This window comes from Tamandua tetradactyla, chromosome 9, assembly GCF_023851605.1.
Source record: "Tamandua tetradactyla isolate mTamTet1 chromosome 9, mTamTet1.pri, whole genome shotgun sequence".
Lineage (NCBI taxonomy): Eukaryota > Metazoa > Chordata > Mammalia > Pilosa > Myrmecophagidae > Tamandua > Tamandua tetradactyla.
Genome location: NC_135335.1, coordinates 13,318,676 through 13,337,878, shown reverse-complemented (window position 1 = coordinate 13,337,878; position 19,203 = coordinate 13,318,676). Strand labels below are relative to the sequence as shown.

Below are 19,203 nucleotides of genomic sequence, written 5' to 3'. Positions count from 1 at the left end.
ACTTGTATCTGCCTCCCCCTTACCCCCTCCCGTCCTGACGCTGACCCGGGTAGGCTTCCATACTTTGCCAAGAACTCTGACTACCCCGTGCCCTAGGGCAGCTAATTTTGGATCTGCGAGGTGGAGTTCCTGAGCGAAAAGATTCATGTCCAACTAGATCCACGTCCAACTAGCTCCACATCCCTGAGTCTGGTGGCCCCAGGTTCTAAGCAAGAATTTGAGGGTCTGAGGGGCGGGAGCTGGGGCGGAGCCGGCAGTCGGTGGCACCACACATCCCGACCAATCGCCATCCCCGCCGCGGCCCCAAATCACACTGCAAGAAGCCCCGGCACGGGTCCCTGCTCGGTCTGCGCAGGCTCCGGCCTGGAGCCCCAGCTGGCTGCATCAGAGGGAGGGGCGGTTCCTTGTCCTGCAAGCTCTGCGGACTGAACAAGAATCCCGGTGGTCCAAGGCTTGCTCAAAATGACAAGGTGGAGAGTGGGGACAGCAAAAGGAGTCCCGCCGCTGGACGCAGGGTGGGAGAGGGATGCAAGGGGAAGGGGATGCGGAGAAGCGAAATAAGCATTGGGTCCAAGGGGTGATCCCTAGCGCTCCAGCCCAGCAGGACGCCTGGGCTGGATTCCTCAAACACCTTAGCTCCGAGGACGAGTGGGCTAGAAAACAGCAGCAAGATGGGGGCTAGTGACAACGCGGAACAAGGCCCGAGGGAGAAGGGACGCGGGCCCGCAGCGGTCCTGCAGCCCTGGAGTGCAAACGGCAGTCTGCTGACGTGAGCAGCTGGACACTACGCTGGCCTGCAGCTCGGTGAGCTCCCTGGCAGGATTTGAGAACGACTCCGAAGTTCCTCGCTAACGCAGGCGTCCTCACAGGCTCCCACACCCCTCTTTGTGCAAGCAGGAGCTGGTTCTTTCCAGCCGGCGCTGCCCCCCTCCACACCCCGCCCACCTGTCTTCACCCTGCACGCCGGGGTTCCCCCGGCAGTGGGAGCTCGGTGGCTTCCCGTCTCAGCCCTGCCTCCGAGAGGGGTCCCTTCTGCTCCCACCCCGCTCCCCATCCTGAGCGGAGCCCGGCATGCTCGGTCCAGGAGTGGGTGCGCGCCCCCTCCCAGCCACCGAGGCAGGACGTGACTTCCTCTCCGGGCCAGTGACCCTTCCTTCCCCAGCAGCACCGCCTTCCCCGGTGCTCTGCATCCCCGCCTCTCCTCCCTCCACTCCAGCTCCTGGCCTCCCCACCACGCAGTCTGGGAGCCACAGGCGGAATGCACGAACGGGCAGCACAGCCCTTTGTGTCTGCACGTGCCTAGGGGCCCATCTCCACTCCCCAGTCTCGTTTTGGGGGCCGGTCTCCTGCCCTTGCATCCGCCTACCCGCTGCATCCCAACCACCCGGACCACAGGAATGTCCCGGCGCCTCGAGGGTCTTTTCTCCAAATTAGTTAGGATTGGATGCCATACTTCCTGTCTCCAGCCGACGGAGCCTCGGACCGCGGGCGCCCGGCCCCGCCCCCCCGTGTCCCCCTCCTGGCGGCGCTCACCGTGGCATCCTGTCCCGCGTAGTGGCTGATGACCCGGGAGCCCCCAGGGTGCCGGCGGTTGAACTCGCTGATGTTGTACACCTTGCGGTCAATCACCAACCACCGCTCCTTCTCGCCCGCGGTGCGCCGCGCCACCTCGTCCCAGGTGAAGTAGCGCCAGGCCGGCGTCTCGGCGGCCTGGGGGTCCGTGGCCATCGCGGGCCGGGCGACGCCGTGCACGGGCGGGGAAGGGGCGGCCAGGCGCGTGCTCAGCCCTCGTGGTGGCGAGCGCTCGGGTCCGTGGCGGCGCGCGCCGGGTTTTCAGCCCTCACGGCGGTGGCCCGCGGGGCCTCGAAGCGCGCGCTCCCATTGGCCGCGTCGCGTGGCGCGGCGAGCGAGGCCCCGCCTTCCCGCCCGCCCCGCGTGGGAGGGCGCAGCCGGGGGTGGGGGGCTGGCGGGGACGCGCGCCCCCTCCCGGGCCGTGGGGGGCGGCGGGCTGGGGCTCCGCGGGCGCCGGCGGCCGAATAACGGTCCTAGCGGGGGTTCCGCCGGGTCCGCTGAGGTTCAGGAGCGAATATGGGGGAGTCCGGGGCCGAGGCCGTCCCGGGAGCTTAGTCTTTGGGCTGCGGACGTCCTCGCCAGAGTGTCCGGGCAGTGAGGGCGACAGGTTCCATCAGTTCTCGCCTCCTCCGCCCAGCCGCTCAACCTGTTTGCAGCCCGAAGAAACAGTCTGAGAATTCTTTTGGAATCGCCTTGCAAACAGCATAATTAGGATGTAAACTGGGCTGGGGGTGGGGTGGGGGGGGCAGCTGTTAATGCTCCAGTTTGCTCAATATAACATTTTAAACGACCCACCATTTTGGGTTGTTTTCTGTTTTAAAACAAACTGAGGTCCTTAAATAGAAGTGACCAGCGTCTCTTGACCTCCTTTGTGAAGAGTCTGGGTGTTCCAGCTGAGACATTTCTGCCCCATCCCTGAGACACCCGAGCGCTGTAGGAGACCTGTAAACAGAGAGTTGGGGCTCCTACCTCAGGATTTTAGGAAAAAGGGTGGGGAAGCACCAAAGGCTGGGGGTACCCATGGAGAAGCTGCTGCAGTCTCTTCAGTTGAAGAGATCAGAGTTTAGGTGCTAAATTTTATTTCTTCAACAAACACTTAAAATGCATTTCTCCTCTGCTAGGCACTGTTCTGACTCTTTTACAAATATTAACTCATTTAATTTGCATAGCACCCCCAAGAGGTAGGAACCGTTATTAACCTCACAGAGGGAGAAACTGAGTCAGGGAAACGAAATCTTTTGTCATAGGGGAATAAATGGCAGGGCTGTGATTGCGACCTGACCTGTGCTCTTAGCCCCTAGGTTCTGCTGCCTCTCCTCTGATGGCAGTACTAGGTAGAGGGTTTTGATGTGACTACACCAAAGGAAAAGGAAGCCTGGCTTTATCCCAAGCTCAGCTAGAGTCTGAGCCTCTAGGAGTCAGGAAAGGGTAATACAGAGCACACTAGGAGAAATATGACTGGATTTCTGGTAGAAAAGGACTTGATTCCATTTAAATCCAAATCCCTTATTTTATAGAAAAGAAAATTGAAGGTCAGTGTGGGGATGGGACTTCCCAAGTTCCTATGGGGGAACCTGGCTCACAGATCAGGTGTCCTGGCTTCCAGTTAAAATGCCTGGATTGATGGTTCACGCAGCTAATATGGCTAATAGTCACTTTTTTTTTCTTCCAATATTCACATGTCTAAAGTCTCTCCCAAAAACTTGGAAATGCATATGAAGAGTTATAAAATGGTTTGCTCCCTTTGATCATGTAATTTTACTCTTTGGACTGTAAGGAAAATGTAGCAGATTTATCTGAAAACAAGTGCCTACAATAAGGAAACTGCCAAACCCGCTGTGGTATATTAGCACAATGAGGAATTCTAGAGTAACTAAAATTAACCAAGGGAAGAAATTGTGGGAAGATAGAGTAGGAAGCCCCAAGAATCAGTCCCTATACCCAACTAGGAAACAGGTAGGAATGTCTGAGTCAACTATTTAGAAACCCCAGAGACCAGTAGAACGCTTTATAGCATCCAAGGAAGAGCTGGAGGAACAGCTGGTAAATTAGAGTAAATGCCAGTAAATCACTCATTCTGCCTGGCAGTTACCTGGCAGCCATCCCCCACTATTGCAGCAGGCAGCAGTGGGGTCCAGAAAGCTTGCTCGTACCAGAAAGGGACATAAAAATCCACTCCCCTGCCCCCCCCCCAAAAAAATCCACTTCCCCAAGATCTAGGATGAGCACAGGCCAATTGCTGATTATGGCTTTTGATTAGCTGCTTTGGCTACATGGGGTCTTGGCTCAGAACATGGCCGTTGTTCCAATTTGCCTTGGACAAATGAGGAGGAGGAGACTGAAAAATGGTATACCTACCAAAAGCTGTAGAGGACAGTTGAAGGGTTACATTAGCTGGGCAGGTCAAAAGAACACAACTTTGGGGAGCTGTGGAAGAAGCATCTTGACTTTCTGGCCCTCTTCATCCCCTTTGCAGGATAGTTTGGAGCTGGCCAGCACTCCTTTTGTGGGTAGGTCCCTGGCCTTGTCTGGAACAACTGACTTAGGAAACTCCTTTCCTGCATGGCCCCTCTCCCAGAATTTGCCCTTCAAACAAAAGCAGCTTGAGACAATGAAAGCAGCATAAGAAACGATTGAGGCAGCCACCTGGGGACAAAAGCTTACCAGCTGTATTAGCTAGGGTCCTCTGGACAAACAGAATCAGCGGGAGATCTCCGTAGATAGAAAATTTATGAAAGTGTCTCATGTAACCGTGGGAATGTAGAGTCCAAGGTCTGTAGGCAGGCTGCAAGCTGATAACTCTGATGAAGGTTCTCGATGAACTCTCAGGAGAGGTTGGCTGGACAACTGTGGGAATGGAAGAGTCCGGATCTGTAGGGGAGGCTGTGAAACTGGCAACTCTGATGAAGGGTCGGGATGAACTCTGCAAGAGAGGCTCACTGGCTGAAGCAGGAAGAGTGACTGTAGCTTCTAAATCCTCCTTAAAAGCCTTCCAGTGATTAGATTAAGTATCACTCATTGCAGATGACACTCCCCTTAGCTGATTACAAATGCACTCAGCTGTGGATACAGTCAAGGTACTCAGGCTTTAAATCCATGAAATGTCCTCAGAGCAACAGACAGGCCAATGCATGCCCGACCAAATGACCAGGCACCACCACCAGGCCAAATGGACACGTGAACCTGAACCTGGCAATGGTGGTTTGGAGTTGTATGTACCCAAGAAAAACATGTTCTTAATGTTAATATATTCCTGTGCTTGTGAACTTATTTTAAAGAAGGACCTTCTGATGAGGCTACTTCGTTAAGGTGCAACCCATTTCATTCAGCATGGTTCTTAAACATCTTATTGGAGTCCTTTATAAATGGAAGCATGACTGAAGAGAGAAAGCCATGGAAGCAAGAAGCTGAAAGCAACAAAGCCCAAAAGAGAAGGTAGAGACCAGCAGACACCGCCATGTGCCTTGCCATCTGACTGAGAAACCAAGGATTGCCAGCAGCTGGGCTTTGGGGAAAAAGCATCACCTAGATGATGCCTTGATTTTTGCATTTTCATTGCCTCGAAAATGTAAGCTAATAAATTCCCATTGTTTAAGACAATCCATTTCATGATATTTGCTTGGAGCAGCTTAAGAAACTGAAACACCTGCTTTAAGTTTCTGGGACAGGGAGAAGGTCAGTTCCCTGGGAAGAAGAGGTGGCATTCAAACTACTGAAAACAAGAAAACTCCTAAAGCCACTAACAAGCACAGCCCAGAACAGATAGGGAGAACTCTGCACTTTGCATTTACTTTGGGCAGATCTTTCTGTAGGAGAGCTGACACTCAGAAAAATCAGTCCTATCGCCAGCTGGTTGCAAACACAAGAAACAGACATTTCAGGGCATAAACCCCAGAGTTAATATTTTAAAATATTAAAATGTACAGTGTGCAATAGATTACAGGAAAAAACAGGAAATGATGGCCATCCAAAGAAAGAAGGTAAAAATCCAGGAAGCATCAGCAAAGAAGGCCCAACTGTAGACATACTGGGCAAAACCTTTAAAAAAATTATCTTCAGTATTCTTAAGCAGATGAAGAAAAAATACAGAGAAAGTACTAAGCGATATCAGGAAACAATCAGTGAGCAATATTGGACTCTCATTAAAGAGATGGGAATTTTAAAAAGGAACCTAAGAAAACTGTTGGAGCTGAAGACCACAATAACTGAAATGAAAAATTCCCAGGAGGGTTTCAACAGCAGGTTGAAGCTGGCAGAAGAATCAGTGAATGCAAGGACAAGACAATTGAAATGAGTCACACTGAGGAGCAGAAATTAAAAAAAAATTATAGCGGCCTAAAATACTTTTGCCTAAGACACTTTTGGGATACCATCAAGCTTACCAATATACATCCCAAAGATGGAAAGGGGTGGAAGGAATATTCAAATAAATAAGAATGAAAACTTCACAAACTTAGCAGAAGACACAAATATGCATTTCCTAGAAGCCCAGAGAACACCAAACAGGATGAAGTTGAAGAAAAATATACCCCACGCATATTGATCAAACTGTCAAAAGGACTAGGGAAGAATTTTGAAAACTGCAAGAGAAAAGCAGTGTTTTTGGTACAAGGGAGTCCCAATTAGATTAAATTCCACTTTTTCATCAGAAACTATGAAGGCAAGATGGTAATGTGTTGAAATACTTGAAGTGTTGAAAGAAACCAATTGCAATATATTTTTAGATTTTTTAAAATTGTATAATACAGCATATATACAAAGCAAAGAAAGAAAAAAGGAATAGTTTTCAAAGCACTCTTCAACAAGTAGTTAAACAGGACAAATCCCAGAGTTTGTCATGGGCTACGATACTTTTGTCTCAGATTTTTTCTTCTAGCTATTCCAGAACATTGGAGGCTAGAAGGATTAAATATTTTTCTATCATCACAATCGACATTTAAAAAAAGCATATATACAAAAATAAAGCAATAAATTCAAAGCACAGTACAATTAGTTGCAGAACTAATTTGGCATGGGCTATAATTCCACAATTCTAGGCTTTTACCTCTAGCTGCTCCAAGACACTGAAGAACAAAAGAAATATCAATGTAATGATTCAGTTAACCAGGCATGATTTTAATATCTCAAAGAGACAGTAGAATATGAAAGAAAGCATGATTCCATCTAACTGAAAGATCTTTAGTGCTAGATAGAAAGGACTCTCCCAATCTTAAAAGTCAAAGACATGCAAAATCAACTCAAATGGGAGACACTCCTGGGTAGAGGTGGAACAAACAGCGTAACTTAGATCCAATTGTCAAGAAGTTTACATCAGGTAAGACTTCCCTCAAAAAATGACGAGAGATTAAGACATTCCCAGATAAACAAAAACTGAGGGACTTCATCACCACTAGATCTGCCCTACAAGCAATGCTCAAGGGAGTTCTCCAGATTGAAAAGCAGACAATGGGTCAAAGCAACATAAAGAAATAAGTCTGCCAATAAAGGAAACCATATGGGTAACTATAAATGTCAGTATTATTGTATGTTTTGGGTATGTAACTCCATTTCTTAATTCCTACAGGTGCTAAAATGTAAATGCATAAAATGTAATAATAAATCCATGGTTTTGAATATACAGTGTACAAAGGTGCAATGGGCAACAAGTACAAGAAAGGGTAGGGGATGGAAGAGTGTAGGAATAGTATATGTGTATACTATGAAGTCAAGTTGCTATCACCTCACATATGATTGTTCTATATTCAAGATTTAAATTTAACCCCATGGTACCACAAATAAAATACATGGGAAATACGTTCAGGAAGAAATGATAAGGGATACAAAATAGTACAATACAAAAAAATCAGATAAATATGAAAGTAGGCATTAATGGCAGAGTTGAGGGTCAAAAAAGGCATAAAACAAGGACAAAATAGCAAAGTGGCAGAAGGCACTGAATTATCAGTAGTTACTACCCATGAAAATGGGTTAAACTCTCCAATCAAGAGGCAGAGATTGGCAGAATGGATTAGAGAGAATGACCTAACTATATGCTCCTTACAAGAGGCTCACATTTAAGTCAAAGCCATAAGTTGTGAAAGGTGAAAGAATGGGGAAAAAATATTCCATACATGTAGTAACCAAAAAAGAGCTAAAGTTAAAAGCTGTTATGAGGGACAAAGAAGGTCATTATATACTGATAAAAGGGTTAATTCCACAAGAGGATATAGGAATTATAAATATATATCCACTTAAGTGCAGAGCCCCAAAATATATGAAGCAAATATTGATGGATTTCAAGGGAGAGATGGATGGCTCATACATTAACAATAGGAGATTTCGCTATGCCACTTTCAATAATGGAGAGAACATGTAGACAAAAGATCAGTAAGGAAATACAAGACTTGGATGATACTCTAAACCAGTTAGGCCTAGCAGATATATATAGAACACTGTCAGCAGGAGAATACACATTCTTCTCAAATGCACATGGATCATTCTCCAGGATAGAATATATCTTTTTATTGACACAACAAAACAACATTCAAACACGAACATTCTTAACATATGAACATTCCATACTTGGTGTACAATCAATGGCTCACAATATCATCACATAGCTGTATAGTCATCACCATGATCATTTCTTAGAACATTTGCATCACTCCAGAAAAAGAAATAAAAGGAAAAAAAAACCTCATGCATATCATACCCCTTACTCCTCCCTCTTATTGACCACTAGTATTTCCATCTACCCAATATATTTTAAACTTTATTACCCTACTTTTTTTCCTATATCCCTGTGGTAGTTAGATTCAGGTGTCAACTTGGCCAGGTGAAGGTGCTTAGTTCCATTGCTGTGGACATAAGCCAATGGCATGTGAACCTCATCTGTTCCTGGTTACATCTGCAGTCAGCTAGGAGGCATGCCTGCTGCAATGATTGATGTTTGATTTAATTGGCTGGTGCTTAAATGAGAGCTCAATGTGGCACAGCCCAAGCAGCTCAGCATACCTCATCTCAGCACTCGCAGCTCAGCCCAGGCCTTTGGAGATGCAGAAAGAAATAACCAGGGGAAGGTTGTTGGAACCCAGAGGCCTGGAGAGAAGGTCAGCAGAGATCACCCTGTGCCTTCCCACGTAAGAAAGAACCTCGGTTGAAAGTTGGCTGCCTTTCCTCTGAAGAACTGTATGTCAACTAAATAAATCCCCTTTTGTTGAAAACCAGTCCATCTCTGATGTGTTGCATTCCAGCAGCTAGAAACTAAAACAATACCTTACCACTTCCTTTCATTGATCACTAGCATTTTAATCTAGTATATTATTTTAATATTTGTTCCCCCTATTTTTAATTTATTTTTAATCCATATTTTTTTAACTCATCTGTCAATACCATAGACCAAAGGAGCATCAGACACAAGGTTTTCACATTCACACAGTCACATTGTGAAAGCTATACAATTATACAATCATCTTCAAGAAACATGGCTACTGGAACACAGCTCTACAGTTTCAGACACTTGCCTCTAGCCTCTCTAATACACATTAAACTAAAAAGGGGATATCTATATAATGTGTAAGAATAACCTCCAGGTAACCTCTCGACTCGGTTTGAAATCTCTCAGCCACTGACACTCTACTTTGTCTCATTTCTCTCTTCCTCCTTTTGGTTGAGAAGGTATTCTCAATTCCTTGATGCTGAGTCCCAGCTCATTCTAGGATTTCTGTCCCACGTTGCCAGGGAGGTTTACACCCCTGGGAGTCATGTCCCACATAGAGAGGGGGAAGGCAGTGAGTTTGCTTGTTGTGTTGGCTGGAGAGAGAGAGGCCACATCTGAGCAACAAAAGGGGTTCTCTTGGGGGTGACACTTAGGCCTAATTTTAAGTAGGCTTAGCCTATCCTTTGTGGAGATAAGTTTCATACCATATAACAAACCCCAAGATTGAGGGCTTGGCAATAGGCCATATCTTAAGTTATGAAACAAGTCTCAGTAAATTAAAAAACATTGAAATCATACAATTTATCTTCTCTAACCACAATGGAATGAAGCTAGAAATCAATAACAAAGGGAGAACTGAAAAATTTTACAAATATGTGGAAAGTAAACAACATGCTCTTAAACAATCAGTGGGTTAAACACGACATCACAAGGGAAATTAGGAGATATCTTAAGGCAGATAAAAATGAAAATTCAACATATCGAAACTTAGGCAAAGGCACTACTGGGAGGGAAATATGTAGCTCTAAATGCTTACATTAAAAAAGGAGAAAGGTCACAAATCAGAGCCCTAACCTCAAAACTGAAAGAACTGGAAAACCAAGAGTAAACTAAACCCAAAATGAGCAGAAGGAAGGAAATAACAAAGATTAGAGTGGAGAAATGAAACAGAATAATAATAATAGTAATTACAAAAAAAACACAAAAACCAGAACCGACAAAATCAAACATGCGTTTTTTGAAGAATAAAATTGACAAACCTTTAGCTAAACTGATGAACTAAAAAAAAGGACACAAATGACTAAAACAGAAATGAAAAGTAATACTAACTGCAGCAAAATCAAAGGACTATAAAAGGATTACTATGAATGATCACGAACCAAAAATTAGATAACCTTGATGAGATGGAATAATTCCTAGAAACACACAGAACACCTACACTGCCTCAAGAAAAAATAGATCTCGACAAATCAATGCCTACTAAAGAGATTGAATCAGTAATCAGAAACTTTCTAAGAAAGAAAAGCACAGGACCAAATGATTTTACAGGTGAATTTTACAAAACATTCCAGGAATTAACATCAATCTTGCTCAAACTCTTCCAAAACAAATGAAGATGAGAGAACTCTTCCTAGTTCAGTGGTTTCTTAACCTTTACACCTACAGCAAAAGCAACAAAAGAAAAACTAGATAAAAGTTAAAAAAAAAACTTTTGTGCCTCAGAAGAATTTATCATGAAAGTAACATGACATCCTACACAATGGGAGAAAGTATTTGGAAACTACATATCCAGTAAGGGTTTAGTAGCCAGAGTATATAAATAACTCCTACAACTCAACAACAAAAAGACAAACAACCCATTTTAAAAGAGGGCCCAAGACTTTAGTAGACATTGCATCAAAGAAAAAATACAAATGGTCAAAATATACTCAAAATCATTAGACATTTGTGAAATGCAAATTAAAACTGCAATGAGAGAGCATTTCACACTCATTAGAATGCCTACTATTTAAAAAAAACAAATAGAAAATTGCAAGGGTTGGAAAGTATGTGAGGAAATAGGAACACTCATTGATTATTGATGGGAAGGTGAAGTCATGCAGCTGCTACAGAAGATAGTTAGGCAGTTCCTCAGCAAGTTAAGCACAGAATTACTATATGACCCATAAGTCCCACTTTTAGGTGTAATACTCCAAAGAATTGAAAGCAGAGACCCAAACAGATATTTGCACACCAATGTCCATAGAGGCAGTTTTCACAATTGCTAAAAGATAGATACAACACAAGTGTCCACCAACTAATGAATGGATAAATAAAATGTGTTATGTACACACAATAGAATATTATTCAGCCATAGAAAGGAATGAAGTCTTGTTACATGGGACAATATATAATCTAAAAGTCATGTTAACTGAAATAAACCAGGCAAAAGGGACAAATATTAATATTGTATGATCTTACAGACATGAAATAATTAGAATAAGCAAACTCTTAGAGTCATAATCTAGAATTAGGTGACCAGGGGACAGGGTAGGGGTAGGGAATAGGGGGTCAAGACTTAAAATGTACAGAATTTATATTTGGTGTGATGGAGAAGTTTTTATAATGGATGGTGGAGATGGTACCATGATATTTTGAATATAATTAACAGCACCTAATTATATATTTCATTGTGGTTAAAAGGGGAAATTTTGGGTTGTATATATGTTACTAAAGTAAAAAAAAAATCTGTGGCACTGCACAACACAAATAGTCAATCCTAAATTGAACCATGGGCTGTAGTCACTAATACAATTATTAAAATGTGCTTTCATCAACTGTAACAAATGTTCCACAACAATGCAAGGTGCTAGTAATAGGGTAGTCAATAGGTCAAGTCCTTGATCTTGAGGCTTGCTGTTGTGAAGCTTATGTATGTAGCAGAGAAGTTAAGCCTACCAAAGTTATACCTCTGAGTTACTTCCAGAGGACCTCTTTTGTTGCTTAGACGTGGGCTCTCTCTAAGCCCAACTCTGCAAGTAAAATCATTACCACCCCCCTATGTAGGACATGACATCCAGAGGTGAAAGTCTCCTTGGCAACAGAAATATGACTCCCAAGGATGAGCCTGTCCCTGGTACAGTGGGATTGACAATGCCTTCCTGACCAAAAGGGGGGAAAGAATTGTAATAAATAAGATATCAGTGGCTGAGAGAGTTCAAATAGAGTCAAGAGGCTACTCTGGAGACTACTTTTATGCAAGCTTCAGCTAGATGTTGCTGTTTATCATGGTTTGCCAAACCCCAAGCAAAACCATTTCTGCCAATCCTAAAGAACACCTAGGGCTTAATCTGAGATTCAACAAAGGTTCCATGCACTGTGATTACTTTCCAGAAACCTACAACCCCCAGATGGATTCCTAGGCTGGATAAGTCCTGAAACCCTGAGGGCCCAGTGTCTCCAGAACATTAACTAGTTCTATACCCCTACCCCATATTATTAACAGCCCTTCCAACATGAAAAAGTTAGAATGGGCATAGTCCAAATACCCCTAAAGAGTGGGAGAAGAATAAAGGAGAAGGTGGAGTTATAGCAGAGAAGATAGGATTTAGCAAATGAGTATGACTGCTGAATCATTATATTAATATTTCTTTTAGTCTCTAGTGTCTTGGAGCAGCTAGAAGGAAAAACCTGAAATTGTGGAACTGTAACCCATACTAAACTCTGAATTCTGTCCTATAGCTAATTATTGTGGTGTGCTTTAAAATTTATTGCTTTTTCATATATGTGCTATTTTCACAATAAAAAAATAATAATAGTAAAAAAGAAAGCTGATGGGAAAAAACATGGCATCCCCCCACCAGCACCGCCTTGCTGTGCTGCAGGTGGCATTTTGGGCAGCAGCTGCATCTTCCCCATGCTTCTGGTTCCTTCTGTCAGGCCTTATATGGTTCCAGTTTCTCACTGCTAATCCTTGTTCCTGGGCTCAGATAAGAACACCTACTCCCTTTTCCACTTCCAGCCTAGACATAGTAATGGTTTCTTTCTTTTATTTTTAATTTAAAAAAATGTTTAAACATAACAACATACAACCATGAACACTCTTACCATCTGATCATTCCATTCTTGGTATATAACCAATAACTCACAATATCATCACGTAGTTGTATATTCATCACCATGATCCTTTCTTAGAACATTTGCATCAATTCAGAAAAAGAAATAAAGAGAAAAAATAAAAAAACTCATATACATATCAAAACCCTTACTCCTCCCTCTCATTGATTGCTAGTATTTCCATCTACCCAATATATTTTAGCCTTTGTTTCCCCTATTTTTTTTCTATACCCCTTATCACGCCCTTTCATTGATCACTAGCAAGTAATGGTTTCTTGCTGTTGGTAATTTCTAGGTTGACTTACTGCTCCTCTCAGGCCTCTCAGCTCTTCCACCACTTGTGCAACCAATTACCTACATTAAATTTCCTATGTTTTAAATACTCAGAATCACTTAGGTCATGCTGACAGGTCCTGACAAAATCACCCCTGGCCAGGTCAGCTGAGATGAGGGGATAACTTACCCTCTTCCCAGTCTTTGAGATGGGGTGTGGGTAAGCAAGCAAATTGGCCAATGTGCCCTCTACTACTGGCTGCAGAAGGAGTAAAGGTAGAGGAGACACTAAAAAGTGTCAGGCCCCTAACAGTTTTGAGGTCATGAAAAAGAAACATCCTCAGTTCCCAGTTTTCTTTCCACCACCTCAAAATTGTCTAGCTTAGTTAGGAAGGATTCAGAGGCTACTCTTCATATCAGGCTTCCCAGTGTTACCATTAGCATCACCTAATCTTCATCTAGCTCAACTAAAAAGCAAATCATTCTTTGTCAGTTGAAAAAGCTGTTACTTTTTCACAGACTAAAGGGAAACATGCAAACCTTATGAATGGTCATTTCACTTATAAATCTTTAGTGTGAATATTTTTCAAATGAAAATGTCAAATATTTCTGAGTTTATAGCTCATTAAATAAATCTATAGTATGTTTAAATTAATAGTTTCATATGCTGAATAAGTACACACTTGCTTCTAGTAGTTCTTGCAATAAAATCAAGTCTCCCAAGTGCTGTAGCTACGATGGCTATGGGCACTTTAGTAGCAATCAGGAAAACTTGTTCACCACCAGCCCAGTCCCACCCCCACCCTCAAATTTGGCTGAGTTTATTTACTGCTTTAGTCCCAGGGTCCCGTGCTGGGAGAATTACCTATGTTTGCAAGGTTTCCTTTAAAGGAACAGAGAACTCTTCACAAAACAGGCAAGACCTAAAATTCATAAAATGGAGAATATGAGACAAAATTGGCCATTCTGGTACTCAAAGGAAAAAAGACAATGAAAAAATGAAGCCATGCCTACAGTCTCCTAAGTGAAATGAACGAAGGGCAATGAATGACCCATATTTGGGGCAATTCCAAAGTGTGAAGATGGAAAATTACTGAGACAGAGAGGAAGCATGTTCAACTACAAGACAAGTTTACAGAGCCCTTTGGAGAGATTGATGTTTCACCTGGTGCCCCCAACTTACCACATTTTCACCTAGCAGAAGGAAACTTGCAAATTGGAGCCTCTGAACTTTTGAGTGTAGGCAGATCTTCCAGCTAGTGGCTCTCATTCGAAACTAATCACAGCCTTTAATACAAACACATACACAATTTCCTTTTGGAAACTTTATGAGGTGGCACAGAAAAAAGAGCTCCCTCCTGATGTTTGGCAAGGGAAAACTTCCCTTCTAAACCCACTTGTCACTTCCATCACCAAGAACTATAGATTTCTGGAGGTTGGGGCAGGATGGCCACATAGTGAGGTGTGGAATCAGTTTGTCCTCCAGAGCAGCTAGTAAATAACCAGGAACTGTATGAAACAATTGTTGGGAGGCTTCAGTGACCAGAAACACACCGTACATCAGGCTGGAATGGGTGGAATCTGAGATCCCACACAGAACTCTCATTGGCTAGAACTATGAGCACTCTCAGGCTTCAACACTGCCCTAGGAAAGGATGGAATTAAGGCCTGTCTGAAAGACAAAGTAAATAGTAAGGTGAATGGGAATAATTCCTTAAAGAGTGTATCTTCCCAAGAAAAGGGGGGCAGGGCCCTGCTCAAGTGGCAGCCCTCCTTCAGAGAATTCAGACCCCAGGGGCTGGAAAACAGGAGCAACTTAAGCCCATCCTCAACCTCAATCTCTGTCTCAATCACACCACTGGCAGGGAAAGGCTGCTGAAATTAAAGGTACCATATCTCTTTATGTTGGTGAGAAGCTGCAGGCAGACAAGGAGCACATGCTGGGCAGGATAGGAAAAGCAAAGACTAGATGCTTCATAGGAAAATCTGATGACCTGCTGCACCTCATCCTCAGGAAAACTTAATACTGGCTACACACTCCTCCTGTTATTTTGGTCTGTCTGGTCAGGGAAAATCTGACTGGGGTCAATCATATCTGAGGAGACTGTCCTCAAAAGAAGTCTCCATATGGACAGGGCAAGAACCAGAAAACCAAGAGCTGAAAAATTCTGATCAGTTAAACAGAAGCTATGCTTGCAGTCAAGAATAAGTTAAACTGAATGCCAAATAATAGATAAAGAACAAATCAACCAACAAGAAAACCTTAGGTGAAAGTGTGAAACAACCTCCAGAATAAACTAATTAAGGAAATCAAATGCCTCAATGCCAGTGAAAAATAATTGAGTCATACTAAGAAAATCAAAGATATGACCCATTCAAAGGGAAAAAACAACATTTCAAATGAGATACAGGAGTTGAAATAAATAGTTCAGGACATTCGAACAGACATTGAAATCACATAAAAAATCATATCAGTGAGTTGAGGGATGATATGGCAAAAGAGATGAAGGATATAAAGAAGACATTGGGTGAACATAAAGAAGAACTCAAAAGTTTGAAAAAACTTATGGAAAGGAAAGCCACAATAGAAGAGATAAAATAACAATGGAGACCTAAAAGAGCAGATTTGAAGAGGCAGAAGAAAGAATTAGTGAACTAGAGGACAGGACATCTGAAATTCTACATAAAAAAGAACAGATAGGGCTAAGAATGGGAAAATATTAACATGGTGTCAGGGAATTGAATGACAATGTGAAGTGCATTAATATATGTGTTATGGGTGTTCCAGAAGGAGAAGAGAAAGGAAAGGGGGCAGAAAGATTAATGGAGGAAATAATCACTGAAATTTTCCCATCTTTTATGACACATAAAGTTACAAGAAGTGCAGTGTACCCCAAATAAATAGATCCAAATGGACCTACTCCAAGACACTTACTTATCAGATTGTCAAATATGAAAGACAAAGAGAGAATTCTGAAAGCAGCAAGAGAAAAGCAAGCCACATACAAGTGAAACTCAATAAGACTATGTGTGGATTTCTCAGCAGAAACCATGGAGGCTGAGGAGGCACAGAGGTTTGGGTTACTGATACACCTGGCATTCATAGGACAGAGTTCAAGAGAAAAGGCTGTGGATAAGGATGCAGAAATTTGCATGAGAACTGATCAAGTGTACTTGTCTAAGAACTGTGATGTACACATGCAGAGTGAGAATCTGTAAAACCTAGCAAAAGAGTACCTGCTCAAGGGCCTAGGGTTGAACGGTGGTATCAAAAGTCATATAGTTCTGGGAATCCTTGAAGTTCAAACCAACTACAGCGGAGAGACTACCCTGAGAGTTCCAGGCATTAGTTAGTACTTTAAAAATGTGACACACTAGGATTCAGAGGCAAATTCTAGAGCAGGAGTTGGCAAGCTTTTTTTAAAGAGGGCTAGACAGTATATATTTTGGGCTAATGAGCCATATGGCCCCTGTTGCAACTACTCTGCTGCTGTAGTGAAGGGGTAGCCATAGACAATATGTAAGTAAATGGACATGGCTGTGTTCCAATAAAACTTCATCTACAAAAACAGGCAACCAGCCCACAGAACCCATTTTTTCTGATCCCTTTCCTAGAATAAGAGTCATATTCTCTTGGCCTAAGTTGAAACAGCTATAGTCCCACTCTAACAAAGAATAAAACAACTTCATATGATTTTTTTGGTGGTGGCTCTGTTAAGTTCTTTAAAATTGTTTTTCCTTTCTGTTCATCAATGTCCATTCTTTTTAGCCCATGCAATGAGGTTTATATTTTTTTATCATTTCAGATGTCATATGTTTTACTTCTAGAGTTCCTGTTTGATTCTTTTTAACTTTTACTTTTTTTTAATAATTTCTGTTTATCTGATGAGATTTCCATCCAGGCTTTATGATCATTTTTTACTTTTGTGTCCTTGAACATATTTAAATGACAGCTTTAAAGCTGTTGTTTACTGGGTCATTTTGGAGCCTGTTTCTAAAAACTGCTTTTTCCCTCCTTGATTGTAGACCATATTTCTTTGCCTGTCTAGTAATTTTTTATTGTATGATAGACATTGTAGATAATACTTTGTAGGTACTCTGGAGTATGTCATTTTTCTTTCAATGGTATTAAGTTTTGAACAAAATCTATGGATTTATCCAATCTGAAGAACAGAGGGGAAAATGATTTTTAAAGTCTTAGAACAACTACTAAGAAAAATGAGTAAGTAAAAAAAAAAAGAACTAGATAAATTTAACTGAACATAAGGCAGTAAAGAAGGAACATAGGAAGACAAAAAAGAAAATGGGATGGTTAGAAAACAAACAGCAAGGTGGCAGACTCAAACCCATCCATATCAAAAGGAAGTGAGCTAAATTCCAATGAAAAAGCAGAGATAATCAGACTAATTTAAAAATAAGATCCAACTATATACTATCTATAATTGTTTAAAGTGCTGCTGGATTCGATTTGCAAATATTTTGTAGGGCATTTGCATCTATATTATTAAGAGCTTGTACTGTATTTTTTTTTCTTGTTGTATGCTCATCTGGCTTTGGTATTATAGTGGTGTTGGCTTCATAGAACAAGTTAGGTTCCCTCCTTTTCAATTTTTTGAAACATTTAAACAGAATTGGTACCAATTCTTTCTTGAATACTTGGTAGAATACACATGTGAAACCATCTGGTCCTGGGCTTTTCTTTCTGGGGAGCATTTTAGTTTGTAAAAGCTGCCAGAATGCATGGGAGATGACTCCCACAGATGAGCCTGGCCCTGGCATCATGGGGCAAACAATTCCATCCTGACCAAAATGGAGAAAAGAAGTGCAATTAATAAAGTATCAGTGGCTGAGAGAGTTCATCTAGAGTCAAGAGGCTACTCTGGAGGCCACTCTTATGAAAGCTTCAGTTAGACATTGCCACCTGTCATAACCTGCCAAACCCTAACCAGGACCATTCCAGCCAATCCTAAAGAACACCTAGGGCATTATATAAGACTTCACAAGTGTTCCATGAACTAGTGTAAATTTCCAGAAACTTACACCTCCAGATGGTTCCCTGGACCAGATAAGTCCTGAAACCTAGAGGGCCCAGCCTCTCCAGAGCATCAAATAGTTCCATCTCCCTACCCCATATCAGTGGCAGTCCCTTCCAACATGAAAAAGTTAGAATGGCCAGATCCCAAACACCCTTAAAGAGAGGGACAGAAAGATCAAAGGTGATGGTGGAGTTATACAGAGAAGATAGGATTCAACAAACGAATATGAATGTTGAATCATTAAATTGATATCTCTTTTAGTGTTCAGTATCTTAGAGCAGATATAAGTAAAAGCCTAAAATTATAGAATTGTAGCCCATGTTAAACTCTGAATTATGTTCTACAACTAATTGTGGTGCTGTGCTTTGAAATTTATTGCTTTTTTGAATACGTGTTAATTTTCACAAAGAGAAGGAAAAAGAAGTGGTGATGAAAATATGTATATATTTATGCCTTCTAGCCTCCTATATTCTGGAGCACCTAGATGTAAAAATCTGAGAGGATTGTGTGGTAGCCCATGACAAACTCTGGGATCTGTTGTGTAATTCCTTCTTGAAGAGTGCTTTGAAAACTATTGCTTTTTTATTTCTTTGCTTTGTATATATGCTATATTATACAGTAAAAAAAGTTTTAAAAAAATGAACAGAGAGAAACAAGTGCTAGAGAATATGTGGAGAAAGAATGTACCTATTCACTCTCAGTAGAGAAATGGAGAGGTACAGTCCCCTGGAGGGCAGTTTTGTGGTTCCACAGGAGGCTAGGGGTGGGGTTGTCATATAACCCCGAAACCTGTTGCTCAGTTTATACCTAGAGGAGCTGTTTATACCTAGGGACATGAATGGACATTTGCACAGGGGGTGGCCTAAGGGTACAACGACTGAAGAATGGAAGGGGGAACTGTGGTGTAGATATACAATGGACTACTGAGGGTTGCAAGAAGGAATGAGGTTGTAAAGCATGCAGTGAGGTGAAGATACCTTAAGGACAGTATGTTGAATGAAATGTCAGAAACAAAAAGACAAATATTAT

General features: G+C 42.3%; 1 protein-coding gene across 1 annotated transcript in view; it reads right to left on the bottom strand.

The window, feature by feature from the left end:
• Positions 1-1,882, bottom strand: part of FADS1 (fatty acid desaturase 1) — a 29,485-nt gene extending 27,603 nt beyond the window's left edge. Inside the window, 3 exon segments of the mRNA XM_077116010.1 lie at positions 1,534-1,796; positions 1,799-1,844; positions 1,847-1,882. Of these exon segments, the coding sequence (XP_076972125.1) occupies positions 1,534-1,796; positions 1,799-1,844; positions 1,847-1,882 (345 nt within the window).
• Between the last annotated feature and the right edge of the window lie 17,321 nt (positions 1,883-19,203).